The sequence below is a fragment of the Nannospalax galili genome, unplaced genomic scaffold, assembly GCF_000622305.1.
Source record: "Nannospalax galili isolate Female #2095 unplaced genomic scaffold, S.galili_v1.0 scaffold1188, whole genome shotgun sequence".
Classification (NCBI taxonomy): Eukaryota; Metazoa; Chordata; class Mammalia; order Rodentia; family Spalacidae; genus Nannospalax; species Nannospalax galili.
The window spans coordinates 797428-819462 of NW_008358629.1; the positions used below are offsets into that span (position 1 = coordinate 797428).

The 22035-nt window shown below is 43.0% G+C and overlaps 1 protein-coding gene across 6 annotated transcripts in view; it reads left to right on the top strand.

Moving 5' to 3' along the window:
- The window catches only part of Gprasp1 (G protein-coupled receptor associated sorting protein 1), a 46429-nt gene extending 25361 nt beyond the window's left edge, over positions 1–21068 (top strand). For 3 of the 6 annotated variants that reach the window (XM_029558064.1, XM_017795297.2, XM_017795298.2), the window contains 3 exons: positions 15477–15548; positions 15884–15960; positions 16223–21068. In XM_029558064.1, coding sequence (XP_029413924.1) covers positions 16542–20672 — 4131 coding nt within the window. In that variant the 5' untranslated portion in view covers positions 15477–15548; positions 15884–15960; positions 16223–16541 and the 3' untranslated portion in view covers positions 20673–21068. Of the gene's footprint in view, positions 1–13860; positions 14410–14670; positions 14928–15476; positions 15549–15883; positions 15961–16222 lie in introns of those variants that run through there. The other 3 variants (XM_017795299.2, XM_008821877.3, XM_017795300.2) reach the window with 3 other exon arrangements.
- The last annotated feature ends 967 nt before the right edge of the window (positions 21069–22035 follow it).

Here is a 22035-nt window from a genome sequence, read left to right on the forward strand (position 1 = left end):
AGCATCCTTGTCTTATTCTTTTAAATTTTTTATCAATATTTTTCTATACATACCAGTGTATTGCCTGCATGTATGTAAGTGCACTCATGTAGTTCAAAGCCCGAGAAGGCCAGAAGAAGGAATTGGATCCCCTGGAACTGGAGTTAGGACAGTTGTTAGCCACAATGTGGCTGCTGGGAATTGAACCCAGGTCGTCTGGAAGAGCAGCCAGTGCTCTTAAGCACTTAGCCATCTCTCTAGCCCCCCTCCTGGTCGTATTCTTAAACTGCAGGGAAAAGCTTCTAGTCTCTGATCATTGTGTATGAGTTTACTACAGGCTTTTCACATATAGCCTTTGTGTTGTTGAAGAGGCTTGCTTCCTTTTATCCCTTACCTTATTTTTCCAAAAGAGTGTTGAATTTTATTTCTACATGAACTGATAAGTGTTTTTGTTCCTTCATTTTGTTAATGGGATATTAACAAAAGTTTAATTTTTTTCCTGTTTCTAATCACATTTATACTTGAGGGATTGAAATTTGCTTGGCCGTAGAGTATGTTTGTTTCTTTAAATATGCTGCTGAATTTTATCTGCTAGTGTTTGAAGAGTTTTGGATTAGTATTCATTCTGCTTCCTGTGTGTTTTTTTTTTTTTGTGTGTGTGTGTGTTCTTTTTGAGACAGGGCCTCCTGTAGGCCCAGCTGGCCTTACATGCTCTATGTAGACCAGGCTATCATCAGTCTCACGGAGATCCCCCTACCTACCTACCTCTGCCTCCGCAGTGCTGGGAAAAATGCCATGTGCCACCACACCCAGCCGCATTAGTATTCATAAGAGCTAGTTTTCTTGTGGTATCTTTGTCTGAATTTTTACCATGCTAAGAGTGGCTTTATGAAATTAGTTTGACAGTGTTCTCCCCCTTTGCTTTTTGAGTTTCAGAAGGACTGTTGTTAATATTTAATGTAAATATTAGCAGTTGTCCTTTAAATATTTAGTATAGCTCACCAATAAGGCCATCTAGTCCATTATTTTTCTTTTTTGAGAGATTTGTGGTTACTTGTTTGATGTCCTTACTAGGTATAGGTCTGCGCAGATTTTCTATTGCTTCATTATTCAGCCTTCGTGGCTTATGTGTTTCTAGAAATGTGTATTTCATCTACATTGTCTAATTTATCAGCATGCAATTGCACATAGTAGTCAACTTTTATTTCTACGAAAGTGGTATCATTACTAATTTGATTTATGACTGATGTGTTTATATGTATGTATGTGGGTGGGTATGTGCACATGAATGCTGTGCTCATGGAGAAGAGAGTTGGAACCTCGAGCTGGAGTTACAGGTCGATGTAGATACTGGGAACCGAATGCAAGTCCTCTGAAAGAGCAGTACAAGATCGTAACAACTGAGTCATTTCTTCACACATAAGATTTTTCTGTTCTTTTCAATAACTTAAAATTTTCCTTTGACTTTTTAAGCAAGATTTTATTTATTTTCATTTTATGTGTATGTGTTTTTGCCTGCATGCAAATGTGCCACATGCATGCAGTACCAGCAAAGGCCAGAAGAGGGTATCAGATTTCATGGAACTAGAGTTAGGATTAGTTTTTAGCTGTCATGTGGGTGTTGTGAACTGATCCCCAGTCCTCTGTAAGAGCGTCCAGTATTCTTAACTACTGAGCCATCTCCAGGCCTTTGATCAATTTGTTATTGAGAAGCTATATTCCTTTTATTGATTTCTTAAGTGCATTATGTTCTGAGAAAATGTTCTCAGAAGAAAATCAAATGATTTTGCTGCTTTAAATGGAGCAGTCTCTATATATCAGTTAGATCAAATTGACTATAGGTGCTGTTCAGTACAACTATATTCTTTTAGTTGTTTTTGATGTTGTTTCAGACAGTCTTGCTATGTAGCCGTAGCTGGCCTGGAACTCACTATGTAGACCAGGGTGGTCTCCAACTTCCAGAGATCCACCTGCCTCCGGCTCCCAAGTGCTGGGATTAAAGGCATGGTGCCACTATGCCTAGCACAACTATATTCTTACTGATTTTGACCCACTAAATCTGTCAGTGATTAACATAGTGTTCAACATGCGAATATACTGAAACAGTTTTAGGTCATATACACTAAAAGTTGTCAGGTCTTCTATGAGATTTGACCCACTATGTCATAGCTTTCTTTATCCCTAATATATTATTTGTTCCAAAGCCTGCTTTTCCAGAGATTAGTACAACCACTTCATATTTCATTTTATTAGTTAATATACTGTATACTTTGATCTCTTACTTTTTTAAGTTTTCATCATTTTTTCATTAGTTGTTTAAGCTAGCATGCAGAGTAATGGGGTAATCACTTTTGTTTTTAATGTTTTTTCATATGAAGTAAATTTCTAAAGATTTGTTTATATATTTTTTATTTATGCATTTGTGCGTATGTGTCCATGTGAGTATATGTGCATGTGAGTATGTGCATGAATGCAGTGGTCAGAAAAGAGCATTGAATGTACTCCTTTATCATTCTCCCCTAATACTGTGAAGCAGGTTCTTAGCCCTGTACTTTGGGGATCACGTTTTTTCAGTGAGGCTGTAAGCCAGCAAGTTCCAGTGAGCCTCCTGCCTCTGCCCATGTCAGACCTAGGATTATATGCATTTGTGAGGACATCTGGCTTGTTACATGGATGCTGGGATACAAATTGTGTCCTCTTGATTATGGAGCAAGTGCTCTTAGCTGCTAAGCCATCTCTGCACCCTCTAAAGTAGATATTGTTTCCAACGTAGTTTGATCTTCATTTGTTTTCATGCACCCTAAATGTGTCTGCCTTTTAATTAGCGTATTCAGAGAATTCATATTTAAAATGAGCACGGGGTGGGGGGGTGGCTAGAGAGATGGCTCAGTTGTTAAGAGCACTGGCTTCTCTTGCAGAGGATGTGGGTTTGGTTCCCAGAACCTACATGGAGCTAACAACCATCTGTAACTCTAGTTCCAAGGGATCTGACACACACTTGTGGGCATTGCACCCATGGGATATACTTACATACAATCAGGCAAAACATTCATACACATTAACTTTTTAATTAAGTAGTTAAAAAAAATAATGAGTATTGGGGACTGGAGAGATGGGTCAGTGGTTAGCAGGTATAACTCCTACACAGGACCTGAATTCGGTTCCTAGCACCCAGGTTAGATGGCTTGCAACCACCTGTAACTATGGCTCCAAGGGATCTGAAGACCTCTTCTGGCCTTCAAGGGCACTTGTACTCAAGTACACATAGACACAAGTGTAAGTTAAATTGTAAGTTAAATTTACTGCTGGGAGGCTTACACTCTCGGCTTCCATGCTCCCTGTGTGGCCCACTCCTCCCACTGTCCTTACGACAGACAGACCAACACAATATTCCTCCAAACTACAGTTTAGGGAAGAAAAGTATTTATTGGGCTTAGTAACAGAGCGTATGATGCCTGTGAGGGGGTACTTACAAGATATGGACACCCTTGGGCTTTCTTCCAGACCTGCTACCACTGGTCCAAGATGGGGAAGTGCCTTCCTTCTCCCTGGCTTCCCCTGTCCCTATCCTTTGTCCCTCCCCCTCATGCAGTAAAAACTGATTGATTGGGTGGGAGAAGTGACTTCTCCTTCTCCCTCTGCCCCTCCCCTCCTATGGAGAGTCTTAGGGTCCAATTAATTTGAAGTAAGCAGGGGAGAAGCTAGAGAAAAAGGCATCTATCTATTGCTGGGACTCAGAGGACAAGCTTATCCAACAAGACACACATAAACACACATAATTAAATTTTAAAAATAAATCTTTAAATGGGTATTGAGACATGACTTAGTACCGTCCCCATTTGTAAGTATATTATGGATTTTTCAGTGTTCTTAGTTTCATGTTTTGTTGTCTTTTCTGTCTTATTTTGTTTTAAGTGATCATTTACAAAAGTATTCCACTTGCTCTTTTAGCATATTACTTTTTCTTGCTTTTCATTGCTTTTTTTTGATGCTTATTCTAGGGTCTGTCATGCTTGTTACCAAGTATACTATATCCAGTTCCAAGTGACACTGTACTGTCTCGTGATTGGGTCACATGCCTTATGACAAAGTATTCTCAATTTCTCCTTCCCATTCATTATAATATTGTTGTTATTCATTTCAAAAATTCATAAGCTATAATTATGGAATAGATGGTTTCTGTTGTTATTTTCAACAAATTTATATCGTAGATAAATTAATTATAAGGAAAGCAAACTACTTTAAAATATAATTGATCTTTTCTTTAACAATCTTTCATCTTCTCATGTAGAACTGCATTTACGACCCTGCCATTTTCCTTTATTCTGAAGAGCTTGGTTTAACACGTTTTTGCAAGATAGGCTTACAGGCAACAAATTCTCACAATCTCTGTTTTTCTGAACAAAGTCTTTGTTTCACATCACTTGAGAAGTATCATTTAGCTGATTACAGGATTCAGGTTAAAATTCATGTATTCTTTCTTTTAATATTTAAAATATTTTACTATATTCTTTTTATTGTATTTTCTGAACAAAAGTCCATCTAATTCTTATTTTTGTTCCTCTAAGTACTTTTTCCTTCTCAAGTTTCTTCAATACTATAAGAATCCCCTGAACTATCCTTATTGATCTCTCTTTCCCTCCTGTTGGAATGGTCATTATTAAAAAGATGAGGGGCTGGGGAGATGGCTCAGTAGTTAATGCACTTGCCATGGAAGCATGAGAACTCATGTTCAAATCCCCCAAGATCCTGTAAACAGACATGGTAGTGTGTGCCTGAGATTACAATCTCAGTGCTCCTACAGCAAGATTGGAGCCAGAGACAGGAGAATCCCTTGAAACTGTGAGCTAGCCTGGTGTATGCAGCAGTGAAACAAGAGACCCTGTCTCCAATATGGTGGAAGGTAAGGACTGACTTCTAAGGTTGTCCCGTGACCACCACATGCATGCCATGCCATGTGTGTGCATGCATACACACACACACACACGCACACACACACACACACACACACACACATACACACACAAAGATGAAAGATAAGGGTTGGTGAATAAATGAAGAAAAGGGATCTCCCTAATATAATTTCAGTGACAATGTAAATTAGTACAACCATGGAGATTCCTTCAAAAAGTAGAATATGATCCAACAACCTCAAATGTAAACATATATCCAAAGGAAATGAAGCCAGTATACTGAAGAAATACCTTATGTTTATTTCAGCACTATTTACAATGGCCAAGAAATGGAAACAACCCTAGTCTCTATCTTATGATGAATGGAAAGAGAACATGTTATTCACCTTTTTATAAGAAAAGAATCATGCCTTTTGAGACAACATGGATGAAGCTGGAGGAAATGAATAGGCAGAGGAAGACAAATACTGTACAATCGAACTTGTGGCGAGGTTGAATTCACAGAAGTAGGGCATAGAATTACAGTTACAAGTGGTTGCTCAAAGATTATAAAATTTCAGATAGGAAAAATAAGTTCAAGGTATCAATTGATCCTTATAGTGTTGTGTAGCAATTTCCTCCAAGTTAAAAGCTGGGAAAGACACAAGATGTTCTAGGGGGAGATGAAGCATCCCATCTTTGAGGGAAACTCCTTAAGACACAAGATGTTCTAAGAAGAGATTAAACATTCCATTCTTCTGGGAAACTTCACAAGACACGGCACATTAAAAGGGAGGGGAAACAATAAGAATTTCTAAGGAGAGATGAAACCTTCCATCTTGGAGGGAAGCTTTCTAAGATGTGGGATGTTAACAAGGAGGCATGAATGGGAGAGGGGTCTAAAATTGATTAAGAACTGTCCTATGAAATGTACAAAGCTCAACAGAAATATTTTTAAAAGGGAGGTAAGCCGGGCGTGGTGGCACATGACTTTAATCCCAGCACTCAGGAGGCAGAGGCAGGTGGATCTCTGTGAGTTCAAGGCCAGCCTGGTCTACATAGTTCCAGGACAGCTGGGGCTACAGAGAGACCCTGTCTCAAAAAGACCAAAAATAAATAAATAAATAAATAAATAAATAAATAAATAAATAAATAAATAAGGAGGTAAAACAACAGGATTTTCTAAAGAGAGGTGAAACATTCCATCCTGCAGGGAAACTCTTGAAGCTCAGGAAGTAAACAACTGAATAGTTTCCAGAAGTCCCCCAAACTCACCACAGTCACTAGGACCTTCTGTCTTCAAGCATGTATACCAGTGAGGACTGCTGAGAGACACTCTCAGACCACCTGAACTGCCTGGACGATCAGCAAGTTGCAGGAAGAAGCAGAAAGACAAGCTGCCCCGAAGGAGGAGAGCCTAGCCAAGCTGCTCAGGAGGCTCAGATCAACTGAGCTACCTGGAAAATACACTCTCCAACCTGTTGAGCAGTCTGTGACTGTACAGTGAGCTCCAAGTTTAATACTTTCATGAGCTATCACCCATGATGGCCTGGGCTTTTCTGGAATGGCTGTCCTTGAATCATTTCTGCTCCTGTATAGTAACTCGTCACACATTATTGTAAGTAATCCCAATAAAACTCAGTTCACTGAATTGGATTTTGGTGGTAGTCTTACTTTGGTTTGTCATCGATTCCCTATGTGAGGTGCAGTTCACTGAATTGGATTTTGGTGGTGGTCTTACTTTGGTTTGTCATCGATTCCCTATGTGAGGTGAGTAGATGTTTGTTCACTGGCTCCCCCAGGAATAGTGTCAAACAGTACATAGCAGCTACAGCTAGTAAGAATATATCACATCCTTGAAAAATGCCAAAAAAATGAATTATAAGACAGTTCTAATCAGAAAAAGTCAAATATTTTACAATGGTTAATATATTCATTGTAAAATGTATGCATGCTTCACAATAAACCATTAAATAATGATAAATATATTAGACTCTTTTCAATGAAAGAAACAAAGAAGCCAGGTGTGTTGGTATACACTATAGTCCCACCACTCCAGAGACTGAGGACCATAAGTTTGAGACCAGCCTCAGTTACATATGGAAATGCTTTTTTGTTTTGTTTTTTAAAGAGGCAAAACAGAAAAGAAAATGAAAACTAAATCCAAACATTTGCATCCAATGTGAAACTAGAATAAACTGAATTCATAATGAATGATAATCTCTTTTCATTCTTCCCATTTTAATTGAATTACATACAAATTTTAAAAATTGAGAAAAGTAGGCAGATGGTTCTAAACCAATTTCAATGAAAAGAAAAAGCATTGGCCCATGTGAAGGGCTGAACACTCATAGGGGAGGCTGGCTGGGGTTGGAGCAGAGCAAGCGCGGGATGGATGAAGACTTGCTGACTACTCTGAAGATTCTCATTGGCAACAGTGAGGTGGACAAGTCCAGCCTGTTCTTGAGATTCACAAATGATACTTTTGATACAGAATTTGCAAAAACAATATTGAAACGATTTCAGTGGATGGAATTAATCCCAGTCCTTGGGAGGCAGAGACAGGCAGATCTCTGAGTTCAAGGCCAGCCTGGTTTACAAAGCGAGTTTTATGCCAGCTGGGGCTACCCTGTCTCAAAAAGATTTTAAAAAAAAGAAACAATGCACAAGATATAATATTAGTTTATGATGTCACAGGGAGTGACAGTTGGTTAAATGAATTGGAAACATACTGTCTAGGAAATGGCATAATAAACATGCTAGTAAAACATGGAAATAAAATTGATGAGAAGTGTGAAGGTGATAGAAATGAAGGCTTGAAATTTGTACAAAAGCATTCCATGTTATTCATAGTGCAGAAACATTTGACTGTATTCAGTGTGTCTTTGAAGAATCTGTTGAAAAGAACCTTCCAACACCTGGACTGTGGGAAAGTGAGAACTAGAACAAAGGAATTCAGCTGTCACAGAGCCATGGAAGAGGAGCCGTCATGGCTCTTGCTCTGTTCTAAACTTGGGAGTTCCTTCTCCTGTATATTTGACCAGATAGTGACATCATTCTCTAAGTTCTTAGCTCTTATTACAGTCCTTGCAGTTGCACATTATTATTTTTATGGCAGTGTTTATTTGCAAGTAATCTAAGTATCCCTGCTCATTGACTTTCCTGGGTGAAATATTCTGGTAAGCATGCACAGTATACAGTCTATCATTATCTGTCTAGTATTATGTTGCTACAGATCTGCTTTTGGTCTCCCTTTTAAAAAATATTACTGGGCAGTTCTTAATCACATTTAGACCCTCTCCCTCATCCATGCCCCACACATCCTCCCCTGCCACCGAACCTCAGGCATTCTGCCATACAAGTCAAGTCCTGTCCTGTCAAGCATTTGTACGCAGATGTCCCTCGGTGCTAGCTTATCCACTGGAGTCTAGTCAGCCTATCTAGAGATCCTAAGTAAGATCTAGTCTCCCTTTCCCATTAGTAGTCAGTCTCCAACAGTTCATAGGCTAAGGCCGGCCCACTGCCCATTTCCCTAGCTCCACTCTGGGCCCTTGTCTGATTGAGGTGGCATGTGTCTTGTGCTCAAAGCCACCATTGCCCCAAGTTCACAAGTGCAAGCTTCCAGTGGCCTGAAAGCCTCTGTTTCCCTATGTTGGTCTCCTTTTTGCTTAAATTACCTCTTCAGTTACTGAATTGGTTTCTATGTAGAGCTAGAACATTGGGGAGGTGTGCAGATATCATCAAGCTTATTCAGTTTCCTCAGAATAACAGAGCATGATGCTTTTCTAGGGTGTTTGAAGATTCTTAGTATTAAGTAAACTTCTCAGTACGGAATATACCCCAAGCCAATTCATAATGAAATTTCTGTTCTGATGCTACCAAAATAATATGGATATCTTAAAGCATTTTGATCTTACTTTTAATTTACTTCAGCGATTAGCTCAGTTCCTGAGGTTTTAATCCTGAGACATACATTGGCTTCATGATCTTTTGTGTGCTGTTTTAGTTACATGGTATTTGGCAGAATGGCAATAAATAAGGTTTTCCCTCATTTTGATTTCAGAAGGATATGAATGGTGCCTAATGTAACTCCTTTAATACTTCCACTTTTAAACCAGCATCTTTTGGTGATAGTGTTTGTCCAGTTACTTCAGTAGCTTGTAGCTTCTGTACTGTTTATGACTATCTGTATCTTAGGGCTTCCATAAATGACTAGCTTTGCTCATGCCACAGTGGACGTATGGAGGTTAGAGGACAACTTACCAGAAGAGGTCTCTCTTTCCCCCAGGTGGGTTTTGAGTATCTAACTCAAGTACTCAGCCTCAGAGGCAATCACCTTTATTTGCTGAGATACCTTGCTGTTCCTCATGTTGCCTTTTAGGATTAGATTCTTTCAAGACAAATATTGAATGTCTCTCTCCCCCCCCCCCCCCCCCCAAATATACACATTTTGGATGAGTGTTGGTCAAGAAATAAGAAATGGAACTATGAGAAAAACAAAAGAGGTCATAGTGAAAGGTAGGGGAAGGAACAAAAAAAGAAGAGTAATAGAGTACATGTGGCATGAAAGTTGAACAGGGAATATTGGGTCCAGTCTGTGGAATGTAACTGGGAATGACGTGAGCATTTTCCGACTAAAGATTTTAAGAACGAGAACTACCTCTGTTTCCCTTTCTTTTTTGCTGGCTTAACGGAGGTCATAGGGAGGCTTTCTCATGAAGAAGCAGAAAATAATGGTTAGATAAGAAGAAACACCAACAAAAGGTAGTATGGCCTCATGATTTTTATTTCGAGAAATAAGTTAGCATTTCATTAATCTATATTACTTTCTTTAGCTGTGCAAATTTAGAGTTCCTTATCCATACAAAGCTAGCTAGTTTCCCTCCTTAGTTCCTGTAATTCTAAATTTTTCAAGGAATATTTCCCGTGCTCTGGATTTCAGTGATTTTTGCCCGGATTCTTCTAGCTGCTGCTGCCATTCTAGGCTTTACTGCTAGGCACTTAATGCCTCCCTCCATCTGTTCCCTCATAGTTTCACAGCCACCACCCCTATACAGAGTCTAGATGGTGTCAGAGGTAAGTAGTAGTCAAAACTTTGAAACCATGTTGGAGAAGAGGGTGTTTTCCTTTATTTAGGTTGCGCTTTGTCCTTATGTCTATTATACAGTTGAGTGCTATAGTTTATTTGGAAATACTTGTTTCTGAGATTACTTAGAAATATACCTTCATTATGACAGATGTATACCTGGGGGTTTGTTTTGGAAATAGCACAATTAAAGCCTATTCATAGGCTAAGGTATTGGGCTTGACTATATTTTCCCTTGGTATGCAGCCCCACACCCTCCATTTTGAGACAGTTTCATACTATGTAGCCCTGGCCAGCCTGACATTCATTTTGTAGGCCAGGCCGGCCTGGAACATCATAGCTGTGGTGATCCTCTTGCCTTTGCCGCTTGAGTGCCAGGGTTACAGGCATGTGCCACTTTACCTGGTTGTTGAAGCAAATCTCATTTGATTTCAAATTGTGTGTTTATTTGTACGTGTGAGTGTATATTCTCATGGAGTCCAGATCCCTTGGCTGGAGTTACAAGTAGTTCTTAGCCATCGGATATGGGTGCTGGTCCTCTGCAAGAACAATACACACTCTTACTTGCTGAGCTGTCTCTCCAGCCTGAAGCATATCTCTTGATATAATATGAAAATATTTTTAGATGCAGCCTCTCCACCAGTTCTGTAAATGTACCCTGTCTCAAGAAGTCTGCACGCACTGAGTTTTTTCCCAGAGCATCTCTTCCTGCCCTGAAAATAAATGTTCTTCAGGCCACTTTCATCAGTTAGTTAAACTGACCCATCTTTACTTACTTGGTCCTGACTGCAGGGATTTTAATTCCTGTGTACAGCACATTAACTTTTCAATACCATAACAAAGTATCTCAGATAATCAACTTATAAAGAGTAAAGGTTTCTTTTGTCTTGAGGTTTTGGAAGTTTCATGATCAAATGACTGCATTGCTTTTGGGCCTGGACCAAGGCAGCATATCATGGTACACACATAGCGGAACAACATTTCTTACTTCATGGCCACCTAGCAAAATAAAAGAAAGAGATAGGTCTTTGGGTGATAGTCAAGACTCCTGAAATTCAGGTAGAGAAGGAGTACATTGTATGAAAACACGATTTGGCTTAACCTAATCCAGAAGTGTTTCCTAAAAGAAGGTTTGTCTGAGGAACATGGAGGCCGGCAGAGAGGCAAACTAACCTAAATGTAGACAAAAAAAAAAGCTCCATGACAGAGACAAGAGGTGATGATACAAGCCATTCAGGCAGTGAATATTCTACAGTGCAAGTGTATGAGCAGAAGTGGGTGGTGGAGTGAGCTGAGGAAGAGAAAGGTTAGGAGGGCACAGTAAGTGAGCACAGCTGTCTCTGTATCCCAGGGTTAATGCCTGTGACTCTTTGCTGAAGTTAGCATTTCAGGAGCAAATGATGGTTACACAGCTTCTAGAGGAGGTACTGGAGCATAGAAGCAGGGCCACTGGATCTATTGAACTGGAATGCATTTTCTGAGTAAGTAAACAGGGCCTGGCAGTCATGATATAGGTCAGCATCTTCAGTACACTATTTGATTTTATTTAAAGATAATATTTAATCTGTTTATCAATGCAAACTACTAAAACACATAAAAAGCTTTCAATTTTCAGTAAGGCCTTTCCAGTTAGGCCTTTTCAGTTCAATAATTATTAGCCACTACAAGACTTTGTTTTCTAAATGAATTCATAGCAAATTAACTACCAGATTTTTCAAAATTTCAAATAAAAATTTTAAATATTGGTAGAACCACTCCTATCAGTGAATACATTGGTGTAAAGATATTGGCACTGCTGGGCATGGTTGCTTACAACTATAATCATAGCTGCTCTAAAAGCTGAGGCAGAATTGCAAGTTTGAGGACAGCTGGAATTGCATAGTGAGTTCAGGGCCAACCTGGGAAACTTAGTCAGACCCATCTCACAATAAAATTTTTAAATGGTATAGAAGTTGTAGCTCATCGGTACATGCATTTCCTAGCATGCTTAAGAGTGTGGATTCACTCCTCAGCACCACCACAGCAAGAACAGCAACAAAAAGGAACTAGCACCTCCACAATGTAGAGTGAAATATATGCCAGTGTTATTTTAGATAAATTTGTGAAATAGGAGATTGGTGTCAGTACAAGTGAAAGATGAGACACAAAATCAAACTTCCCCAGGCACAGATGCACAGTAAACACAGTCAGTGAGCATGGGCTTCATTAGGATAGTGTGTGGATTCTGTTCCTGTTGCTTCTATAAGAAATTACTATAAACTTAGTTGCTTAAAATAAACAAGTTTATTATCTCACAGCCCTGCATGCAATAAGGTCTTACTAACACTAAATCAAAGGTGATATGACAGCTGCTTTCGTTCTAAGGTTCCTAGGAAAGAATCTTTATATTTTCCAGCCTGCATTCCAGGGCTCCTGGCTTCCATCCATTTTCAAAGCAAACGATAGTTTAGTTTCTTTTTTCCCCCCATGTGCTGCTTCCCTCAGACAGACTCTTAGGCCTCAGTCACACCAAAGTACCCTTGCAATTACATTGGAGGGGATAGTCCAGCATAAATTTACGCTAAATTCAGCCAATTAACAACCTTACTCCATCTGCAACCCCAATTTTCCTTGGCCAAGTAATAGATACTCATATGTTCTGGGTATGGTAATGGGCGGGGTTATTCTGTAAAACACAACGTCAGTGCTTAAATGAGTTTTTTTAAATTTATTTTTATTTTCTGTGTATTACTGTTATTCTTGCATGTGTTTAAGTGCATCTATGTCATGCAGGACCCTCAGAGGACAGAAGAGAGCGTCGAATCCCCTGGAACTGCAGTTACCAACAGTTGTTACCTGCCATGTGGGTGCTGGGATTCAAACCCAGGTCTTCTGCAAGAACAACCAGTGCTCTTAACGACTGAGCGATCTCTCTCTCCAGCCCCTTAGACCAGTTTTAAGATAGACAAGAGTAATAGCCTCAACTTGTGTTTAATGCCACTACTGCTTGTCAGACATAGCAAGCACAGAAAAGAGGGCATCAAAAGCTGAGGAGGTGGGTGGGGTAAAAGAAGAAGACTCAAAAGCAGCCAAGTATCTGTGTTGAGAATGTCTGGAAAGTCCTTCCCAAGAGTCACAGTGAACCTAGGCAGGTAGCTATGGCTGAGGTCCATGCTGGTTCGAATCCTTCCCACATTCGCACACTGCCAAACATGAGAGCTTGGACATGGCTGGCAAGAGAGAACCTCTGGCAAGAAAACCAAACTGGGGTCTAACAGGTGGCTGTGGGGCAGCAAGAGGCAGGACTCTTTCATGCCCTGTAAATCCCTACCGACCTGGAAAAGGGAAAAGCCCCTGTCTTGGGCAGCTGGGAGAACACTAAATGACCAAACCCAATGTGTTCCTACTTAGAATGGAGCTGGGCGGGGATGGGGACGCCAAAACTCAGTGCGGCAGAATCGTTTGCACAAACATGTTGCTTTAGGAGGCCGGGTGGTGTGGTGTGGTATGTGGTGATCCTTTTGAAACAGGGCCAGCAGGTGGGGGATGTAATGAGAGCCCCCACTTCAGTTCCCCTAGAGGGAGAAGTTCCCTCCTCCCCTTCATGGTTGCATGAACCAGTGAAAGAAAAACATGGGAGAGCCAACAAGAGCCTTCCTGGCTGTCTGTTGCTAGGTCACCTGTCCCCTGTCAGGCTGCAGTCCTGACAACCCCCCCCCACCCCTTCCACTGGCGTCAGGCAAGGAGGGAGAGCAGGGGGAACAGGGGGGAGTACAGGGAGGGGCAGGCTCTGCAGCCTCGGTCTGGGGTGCAGATGCACCAAGGGGCCGCTCAGTATCCATCCGCTGCTCCCTCCAGCTCCCCAAGTCCAGACCTCCTCCCCCGCCTGGCCCCTCTCCAAGTCCCCGGAGCCCCTAAGCCCTCAGCCTTCCCCTCCCACACACACTGGCAGCCACACAAAAGTGGCGGTGGTCTCGGCCTTGGTGTGCGCGGGGTCCGCAGAGGCTGCCTGCGCAGCCCTCCCCTCCAAGAGGAGTGTTTGTGGCTCCGCCCACTCCGGGTCGGAACTACGGTGGGCCTGGGAGGGGGCGTCGTGCCGAGTGCGCCATATCCCTCCGCCCCCTTCCCGACACCCTCGAGGCGAGCGGTGCCTGCCGCATCCTGCGCAGCCCCTGTCCGCTGTGGTGCAGAGGCGTGGGGGCGGGACGCCACTTTGCCGTTCGGCTCGCGCGCCAAGCAGTGGGAGCGTGACAGACCTGGAGCTGCGCTGGATAGAGCACAGCCGGGAGCCGACAGGGGACGAGGGGAGTCCGGCGAACCGGGCCCTGTACCTGGCCAGGCAAGTGGGGGTGTGTCGCGGGGACGGAGCAGTCACGCACCAAGGATCTCGGGCCTGCAGACCCAAGACCCCAGACCCCTACCACACATCCCTTCATCCCCACGGCATGGAAACCCCCGCAGCCTTGCGCCAAGGTGAATGGTGGGGCGGGGGGGCTCCCGAGTGTGGCACGCAGTGCCCAGAGACCCCTGGCGGTGAGCAGGCGGAGACCCGGGCCTGTTGAGGGTTGAGGGGTGGCCTGGGCAGCGGGATCCAGTAGTCTGGAGGGAGGCCACCTGGCTACCCGGGCGCCCGCGCCCCGCCCTCCATAGTGTCTGGGCCCCAGGAGGGTTGTGGGGAAGACGACTGCGGGAGAAATGGCGGTGCGGGAGCTGGGGGGGTGGGAGGCCGCGGAGTCGTGGGGGTGTGCAGCGTCCCGCTGTGTAACCAGCTCAGCTGGTGGGTAGGGAGTGCCTTTGGCCATTGGGGCTCCCATTCCGAAGAGGGGCGTTCGTGCCCGTATCCTGGGTGCTGTCCCTCCCACAGGCTCTGCTTGATGGCAAAGTCTTCTGTCTGCATGGTAGGTCTGGCATATTCTGACAGGCCACAGTGAGCATCTGTAGACCAGAGGCTTGAGAAAAGAAGAGCAGGAAAATGGCCTGGATTTCTGGAGGTGTGTGGCAGTGCGGGGCGTGGGGGACCAGACAGCGAACGGAGACTCCGAAGGGGTGGGGGTGACTGTGCCCAAAACAGGTGGGCATCCAGTAGGGCCTCCCAATGTCACTTCTCACAGTGTAGGTGCTTCCTCCACCGTCCTCGTCCTCCCTCTTCCCCTCTCTCCTTTCCTCCTCAATTTGGGCTCTGAAAAGATGGGTTGGGGATGATGACGGAGTCATAAATTCAAAGACCACTTCGCAACCTGCTTTCTAGAACATGCTGCGCCCTTCCCCCATTTTCTGCTGCGCAGGTCTAGGAGATGTGGCGCCCCTAGTGGTAAATCCACAGAATTGGAGAAGGGACTAATGGGAAGTGTATGACATCAAGAGGTGTTGTTGCTTCCTGAATCCTGCATCCAGCCTAAACAAAACAAGAATGTTCCAGCAGTAGCGTCCAAATTGGGAAAGACACATGATATCGGTCCTGTCCTTGGTTTTGGTCTGGTCAGTGAGCTCAGCTGCTGCTGTTTATCTCTGATTGTCTTACCTTTTTTTTTTGTCCACAGGCTTGCTTTAAGACTGGCAGATTCTGTAAGAAAGAGAAGGACTAGGAGCTGGTCTCAAATCTCTGGACCTTGGTGAGAAAGGGAAAAACACAGGAAACAGCTACTGAGGAGAAAAAAAAAATGGCTTCTTTAATCCAGATGGGTGCACCATGACTTTCCTGGTCCCCCAATTGCCCACTGCCACAGCCTCCTTTGTTTATTTCCTTTCAGAGATCTTACAAGTGTTGAAGTAGATGTAAGTCTGACTGTGTCATGCAGGGAAAATCTAAGAGCTGAGGGCTGAGGCCAGGGAACAGGACATTTAAATGAAAAGGGATCCTGGTTTGAGGTTTTTTTTTTCTTTATTTAAGGCATCAGTGTGTCTGTCTAACAAGCACTGAAGCCCATTCTCTTTTGTTTGTCTGTAGGACCCCCTGTGGTTGGCTGCAGTTCTTAACCTTGCTTCAACACAGAAAAGAGGGGAAATTGCACCACATCTGTGAAGGTTGGTATGGGATGGATTCACTTTAGGTGGGGCCAGTAAAGACCATCCATGAGTGACTTCTCTCGGTTCTTTGGGCTCCTCTGCCTCTCCATTACTAGCATTTGTACTTCTACCCCATCTTTGTTCCTCTTTTTCAGCATGGAAGAGGGACAGGGAGATTTTTCATAGCCAGTCACCATTGAGTGCCAGTCTCTGTGTAAGTCTCTACAAGAGGCAACACAATTTGATAAGACTGATTCCCCGTTTTGTTCTCTCTTCTTAGATCCACTTTCAGCTGCAGCTGTGGTGCTGCTGGAGTTGCTGCTGACCACCACCCTCAACAGTTCTGCAGACACCTAGGACTGGCCTATCTTCACCCAGCTTGATTTCGCCTCTTCTGACTGCATCTGTATTATTGACTGAGACTGTGCTTGGGTAGGAGCCTCACTGACTGTTTGATTGGCAATCCACTCTAATTCTTCTTTCCAGGCTCACAGCCCAGTTTACTAAAGATCAGTGTGAAGATCAGTCCTGTGACAGATCTGTAGTGAAGGCTTACTCTTGTTGAGGGGTGTATATTGGGGTTTTGTTTAACTTATACTATGACTGGGGCAGAGATTGAGCCTGGTGTCCAGGCCAAGACTGGAAATAAGCCTGGGGATGAGAATAGCAATGCTGCTGAGCGAGAGAATGCCATCCCTTTGGTGGTCCGACCCAAGGTTAGGACACAGTTAATGCCTGGAGCAAGGCCTAAGATGAAGTCTAAGGGTACATCTGGAGCAAGATCCAAAAGTGAACCCAGTACAGTAGGTGGGGCACATGCTAATGGCAAAACCAAGGCAAGCTCTAGTTCACGATCCAAGAGTGATGCTCAGGCTTGGGGTCAGAATAAGTTTCGGGGCGAGTCCATGTCAAAGATGGGGAAACAATGTCAGACCAAAGCTGTAGACTCTCCACTTGTCAGTGCTGATTCTGGAGCGGTTCCTAATGCTAAGTGCCTGTATGTAGATAGAGAATCTGTTCATATGGACACTGAGAGATTTCCAAAGAAGGCTACTTCTCAAGGAAGATTCCAGCCTTCGTTTGGGTCAGAGGAGGTAACCAGTATAGGGCCCTGGTACTGTCCCAGGCCTATACCCAAAGAAGAGGTCTATGAGAATTCTGATTTCAAATGGGGAGACAAACCCTCTGGAGGTTCCTGGTTCTGGAATAGAGATGAAATCAATACAAGATTTCGTCCTAGAAAAAGCATGAAGGTGAGTAGCAGGTCCAGGCACATGGCCAAACAAGAGGCAAATACCATGTCTAGGCACAAAAACAAACAAGAGTTCTATATTATATCTAGTTCTGATTCTGAGGATGAATCTGTTAAGACATCTTGGTTCTGGACCAAAGAAAAAACCAATATCTGGTCTAGGTCCAGGGAAGAGCCAAATAATAGGTCCTGGTTTAGATCTAAGAAAGACGTCTGTATGGAATCCAGTTCTGAATCTGAATGTGAAAGTCGTATGAAATCCTGTTTCTGGTCTGGGGAAGAGGCCAAACCCAGGTCCAAACCGAGAGTCAGGAAAGGGGCCAATGTGAGGGCTAGGCACCAGGCCAAGCGAGATGCTTACAGTGATGTCATGTCCGGGGCTATAGATATAAACCAAAAAGAGGCCTATTTCTGGCCTGAAGAAAAAACTGGTACGTTTTTAAGGTCTAAGCCAAAGAAAGACACCAGAGTCAGGGCAATGGCAAAGGAAGAAGTCAAAAGTAAGCCTGGGGCCAGTACCAAACAAGAATCCAGGACAGAGGAGGAAGTCCTCATTGGGTCCTGGTTCTGGGATACGGAGGAGTCCAGTCCACATGTGGAGGATGAGACCATTGTTGGAAATTGGTTCTGGACTGAAGAAGCAAGTGCAGTCACTGGGGCCAGTCATAAACCCAGACTAAGGGTTAAGGAGAAGCAAATTGATAGTTTCTGTTTGAGGACTGAGAAAAAAATCAGTATGGAGGTTGGGGCTAAGGCTGCTTCTAAGTCTATGCTAGTAGCTAATGATGATGAGGTCATTGTTGGTTCCTGGTTCTGGGCTGATGATGAAGACAGCAAGTTACAGGCTGAGGAAGAGACCATTTTTGGACCTTGGTTCTGGGGCATTGGTGACAGCAATGTGAGATCTGTGGGAGTGACCTGTGAGTCCATTTCAAGGTCTGAGGAGAAAAGCATTACAGATTCCTGGTTCTGGACTGGAGAAGTTAATACTGAGATTGAAGAGCAGACCAGGCCAGCATCTGCAAAAGGGACAATCTTTGTGCCCTGGTTTTGGTCTGAAAAGCAGGCTCATATGGATTCAGGAACTGAAGCTTGCTGTGACATCATGGCAGGGGCTGAGGAGGAGGAGCCTATAATTGGGCCCTGGTTCTGGTCTAAAGTGGATACTGGGGTAGAGGCTGAAGTTAACAGTAAGTCTAGTTTGGAGGATGAGGAAGAGCCAATTATATCTCCTTGGTTTGGGGCCAGAGAACAAGTCAGTATGAAGTGTGCCATTGGTGCCAGGTGCAAGCTTATGGCAGAAGTTGAGGATACCAGTAAAAGATCATGCTTCTGGGCAGAGCAGCAGCCTTGTATGTATCCTCTCAGAAGAGAAAGGCTGAAGCCTACACTGGGACAGGATGAGGACACTGTTGATTCTTGCCTCTGGTCCAGTAATTATACAAGGCCAGAGGCTCTTGTAGGGTCCTGGTTATGGGCTGCAGAAGAGGGTAATATAGATGATGAGACTGGAGAAGAGATCAAGATACCAACCTTAAAGGACAGCATGTTCAAGTCCTGGTTCTGGAAAGAAAACGAAGAAGCCATTATAAAGACTATTGACAGAAAAGAGTCCAAGCCAGAAGCTGAAGAGGAAGACATTATTGGTTCTTGGTTCTGGGCTGGAGAAGAGGACAAGCATAAGACACCCGGTGAGCTTAAAGAAGAGAACAAGAAGATAGCAGCCAAAGAGGAAGCTTCTGTTGCATCTTGGTTCTGGGGCAAGGAAGAGGCTGTTAGAGAGACTGGAGTTTGCAGCAAATACAGTTTAAAAGCTGATGAGGAAGCCATTGTAGGGTCCTGGTTCTGGGAAGAAGAGACCAGTCTAGGGGCAATGGGAAGGGACACTTTTGAGTCCAATCATGGAATTAAGGAGGAGGAAGTCATTGGCTCATGGTTCTGGACTGAAGAAGCTAATCTAGAGTCTGGGTCTCAGGCAGATGAAAACAGGTCAGAGACTGAAGATGATGCAATTTTTGAGGCCATACTCTGGGCTGCAAAAAATGACAATATAGAAGCAAGAGCACACTGTGTGTCCAAGCCAGAGGATGATGATGAAATGATTGTTGAGTCCTGGTTCTGGTCTAGTGACAAAACCATTGAAGAATCTAAAACTGTGACTACCTGTGAGTCCAAGCCAGAAAATGAGGAAGGGCTGGTGGTTGAGTTTGAGTCAGGAGTTAAAGATGAGATGAATAGTACTGGCAGTGGAGAAAATTGTGACTTGAGTACAGAAGCTGAAACCATAGTGGGGTCCTGGTTCTGGGCAGGAGATGAAGCTCATTTTGAATCAGATCCTATCCCTGTATACAGGGCCATTTGTGAGTCTACATCTTCAACTGAGCAGGAACCCGATCCTTCACGCAGACCTCAGAGCTGGGATGAGGTCACTGTTCAGTTTAAGGCTGGTCCCTGGGGTAAGGCTGGCTTCCCATTCATAAACCCCTTTAGATTTCCAAAAGAAACAGCATCTCTGTTTGCTGAAATGTTTGGGGGAAAGCTTAAACACATGGGACTTGGTCCAGATGGAGAAGGGCAACTACCTTTACGTCATTCTGAAGATGAGTTTCCATTTCAGTATGATCCCTCTTACCGGTCAGTACAGGAAATTCGAGAGCATCTTAAGGCCAGAGAAAGTGCACAGTCTGAAAGCTGGTCCTGTAAGTGCATACAGTGTGATCTTAGAATTGGTCCTGAGGAGTTTGAGGAGCTTCTTTTATTAATGGACAGAAATCGAGACCCTTTTATTCATGAAATATCTAAAATTGCAATGGGTATGAGAAGTGCTTCTCAATTTACCCGAGATTTCATTAGAAATTCAGGTGTTGTCTCACTTATTGAAGCCTTACTTAATTATCCATCCTCCCGAGTTAGGACACAGTTTTTGGATAATATGGTTCGCATGGCTCCACCTTATCCAGATCTAAACATGATTCAGACATATGTGTGTCAGGTGTGTGAGGATACCCTTGATTATAACTTGAATTCCTCTGAGCAGCTGGCAGGATTAATGATGGTTAGACACCTCACTACTACTACTTCCTATCATGAACTGGTTGCTACTTACATAACTGGGTTCCTATACCTGCTGGCTACAGGCAATGGCAAAACAAAGTTTCATGTTCTGAAAATGCTACTGAATTTGTCTGAAAATCTTGTCATGACAAAAGTGCTACTTCGTGCTGAAGCAGTGTCTGAGTTTATGGGCCTGCTTAACAAGAAAGAGAGAGAGGACAATGTTCAGATTGTTTTTGAGATATTTGAGAATATTGGTAACCATCTCAAAAAAGAAGAAATGTTCACTGATGATGATGATGATGATGATGATGATGATGATTGCAATTATGAAGCACTTGTTTCTACATTCCGTGAATTTGAGAAATTTGCTAAGAAAATGCAGAACAAAACTGACAATCAAAATCACCCTGAAGCAGAGTAAGAAAATTAATATGATTAACTGTTTACCTCTGAATGTCTCTGTGTTCTGAGTCATATGATCCTCAAGTAATGCTTTTGGTTTCACAGTTTGTGTTGTGTTTCAGTTTCAGTGTATATCTTTAATGCTGATACTAATTTTAACCAACTCTGTGTAGACTGGATCATATCTCTGATGCCAAATGAATATTACAACTGAAACACCTTGTCGATACTTGTCTTGTTGGTTGTGATATTAGTATGTAAGTTTACAGTGAACTGAGCCATTGTAAATAAGATACCCTTCTAAGTGTTCTAATGTGTATCTATTTGAGTCTTGTGTTTCAATAAAGTTATGTGTTGAAGGTAGCAGAAGTCGCCCATTACCTCCTTTTTGAAAATACAGATGCAAAGATGACACATGAACACACCCAGAGGTAGTGTGTGTATAATATGCTTTGTAAAAAATCTTTTTCTCAGCATTATATTTCAAAGGTTGCAGTGGACAGCAACTCAGAACATGCTGTAGGCAGGACTCACTTTAAGTTGCTCCCTGTCATGTAGCAAAGTGGTGTGAAGAGAAGTGGAGTGGGGCATAGTGTTCCTATACTTGTGTATCTAACTTCCTGAATTGGGTGGGAAGAGGATTTTGAGTGATAGGTTAAGAATGAGATAAGTTTTGAAGAGTTATGTTGGATTTTGCTGTTCAGAATACAAACTGTTGAAAATACAGTCCATGCAGAATAAAAGGTAAAAGAATAACATAAAACACAACAATTGAATTAAATCAAGAGGATGATTAAGTCATGGTATCTGCGGCAAGTGTTAAGACATTATCATGCAACAGTTAAAAGTGAGGGCAGGGCTGGGAAGATGGTTCAGTGGGTGAAGTCCTTGCTGCGCTAGCAAGAAGACCTAAATTAAGATCCCCATCACCCATATAAAAATTCAGGCATGGATGGCAGTGCAGGCCTTTAATCCCAATTCTCCCAGAGATAGGAAGATCCCATGGGCTTGGTGGTCAGCCAAGAAACCCTGTGTGAGCGAGAAACCCTGTCCAAAAAAGGGAGGTGGAGAGCCATAGAGAAAGACACATCACATCGTCTTCTGTCCACCACACATGTACACAGGTAGTGCACATGTGTATATGCATGCATACACCGTAAACACACAAACACAACTGTTAATATATAGATTTTTCAACGAACTAGGGTTAGCACTGATGCTTTCTATAATATGTAAAGGAGACTGGTGTACCTGGAAAGAAAAATCACAATCACAAATAGATGTAGGTGGGACAAATTTAGTCAATTTATGAATTTATGTTACTTGGTAATGGATAATTCTACAATTATACAAATCATCAGATAAAAATAAAAAGTTACCTA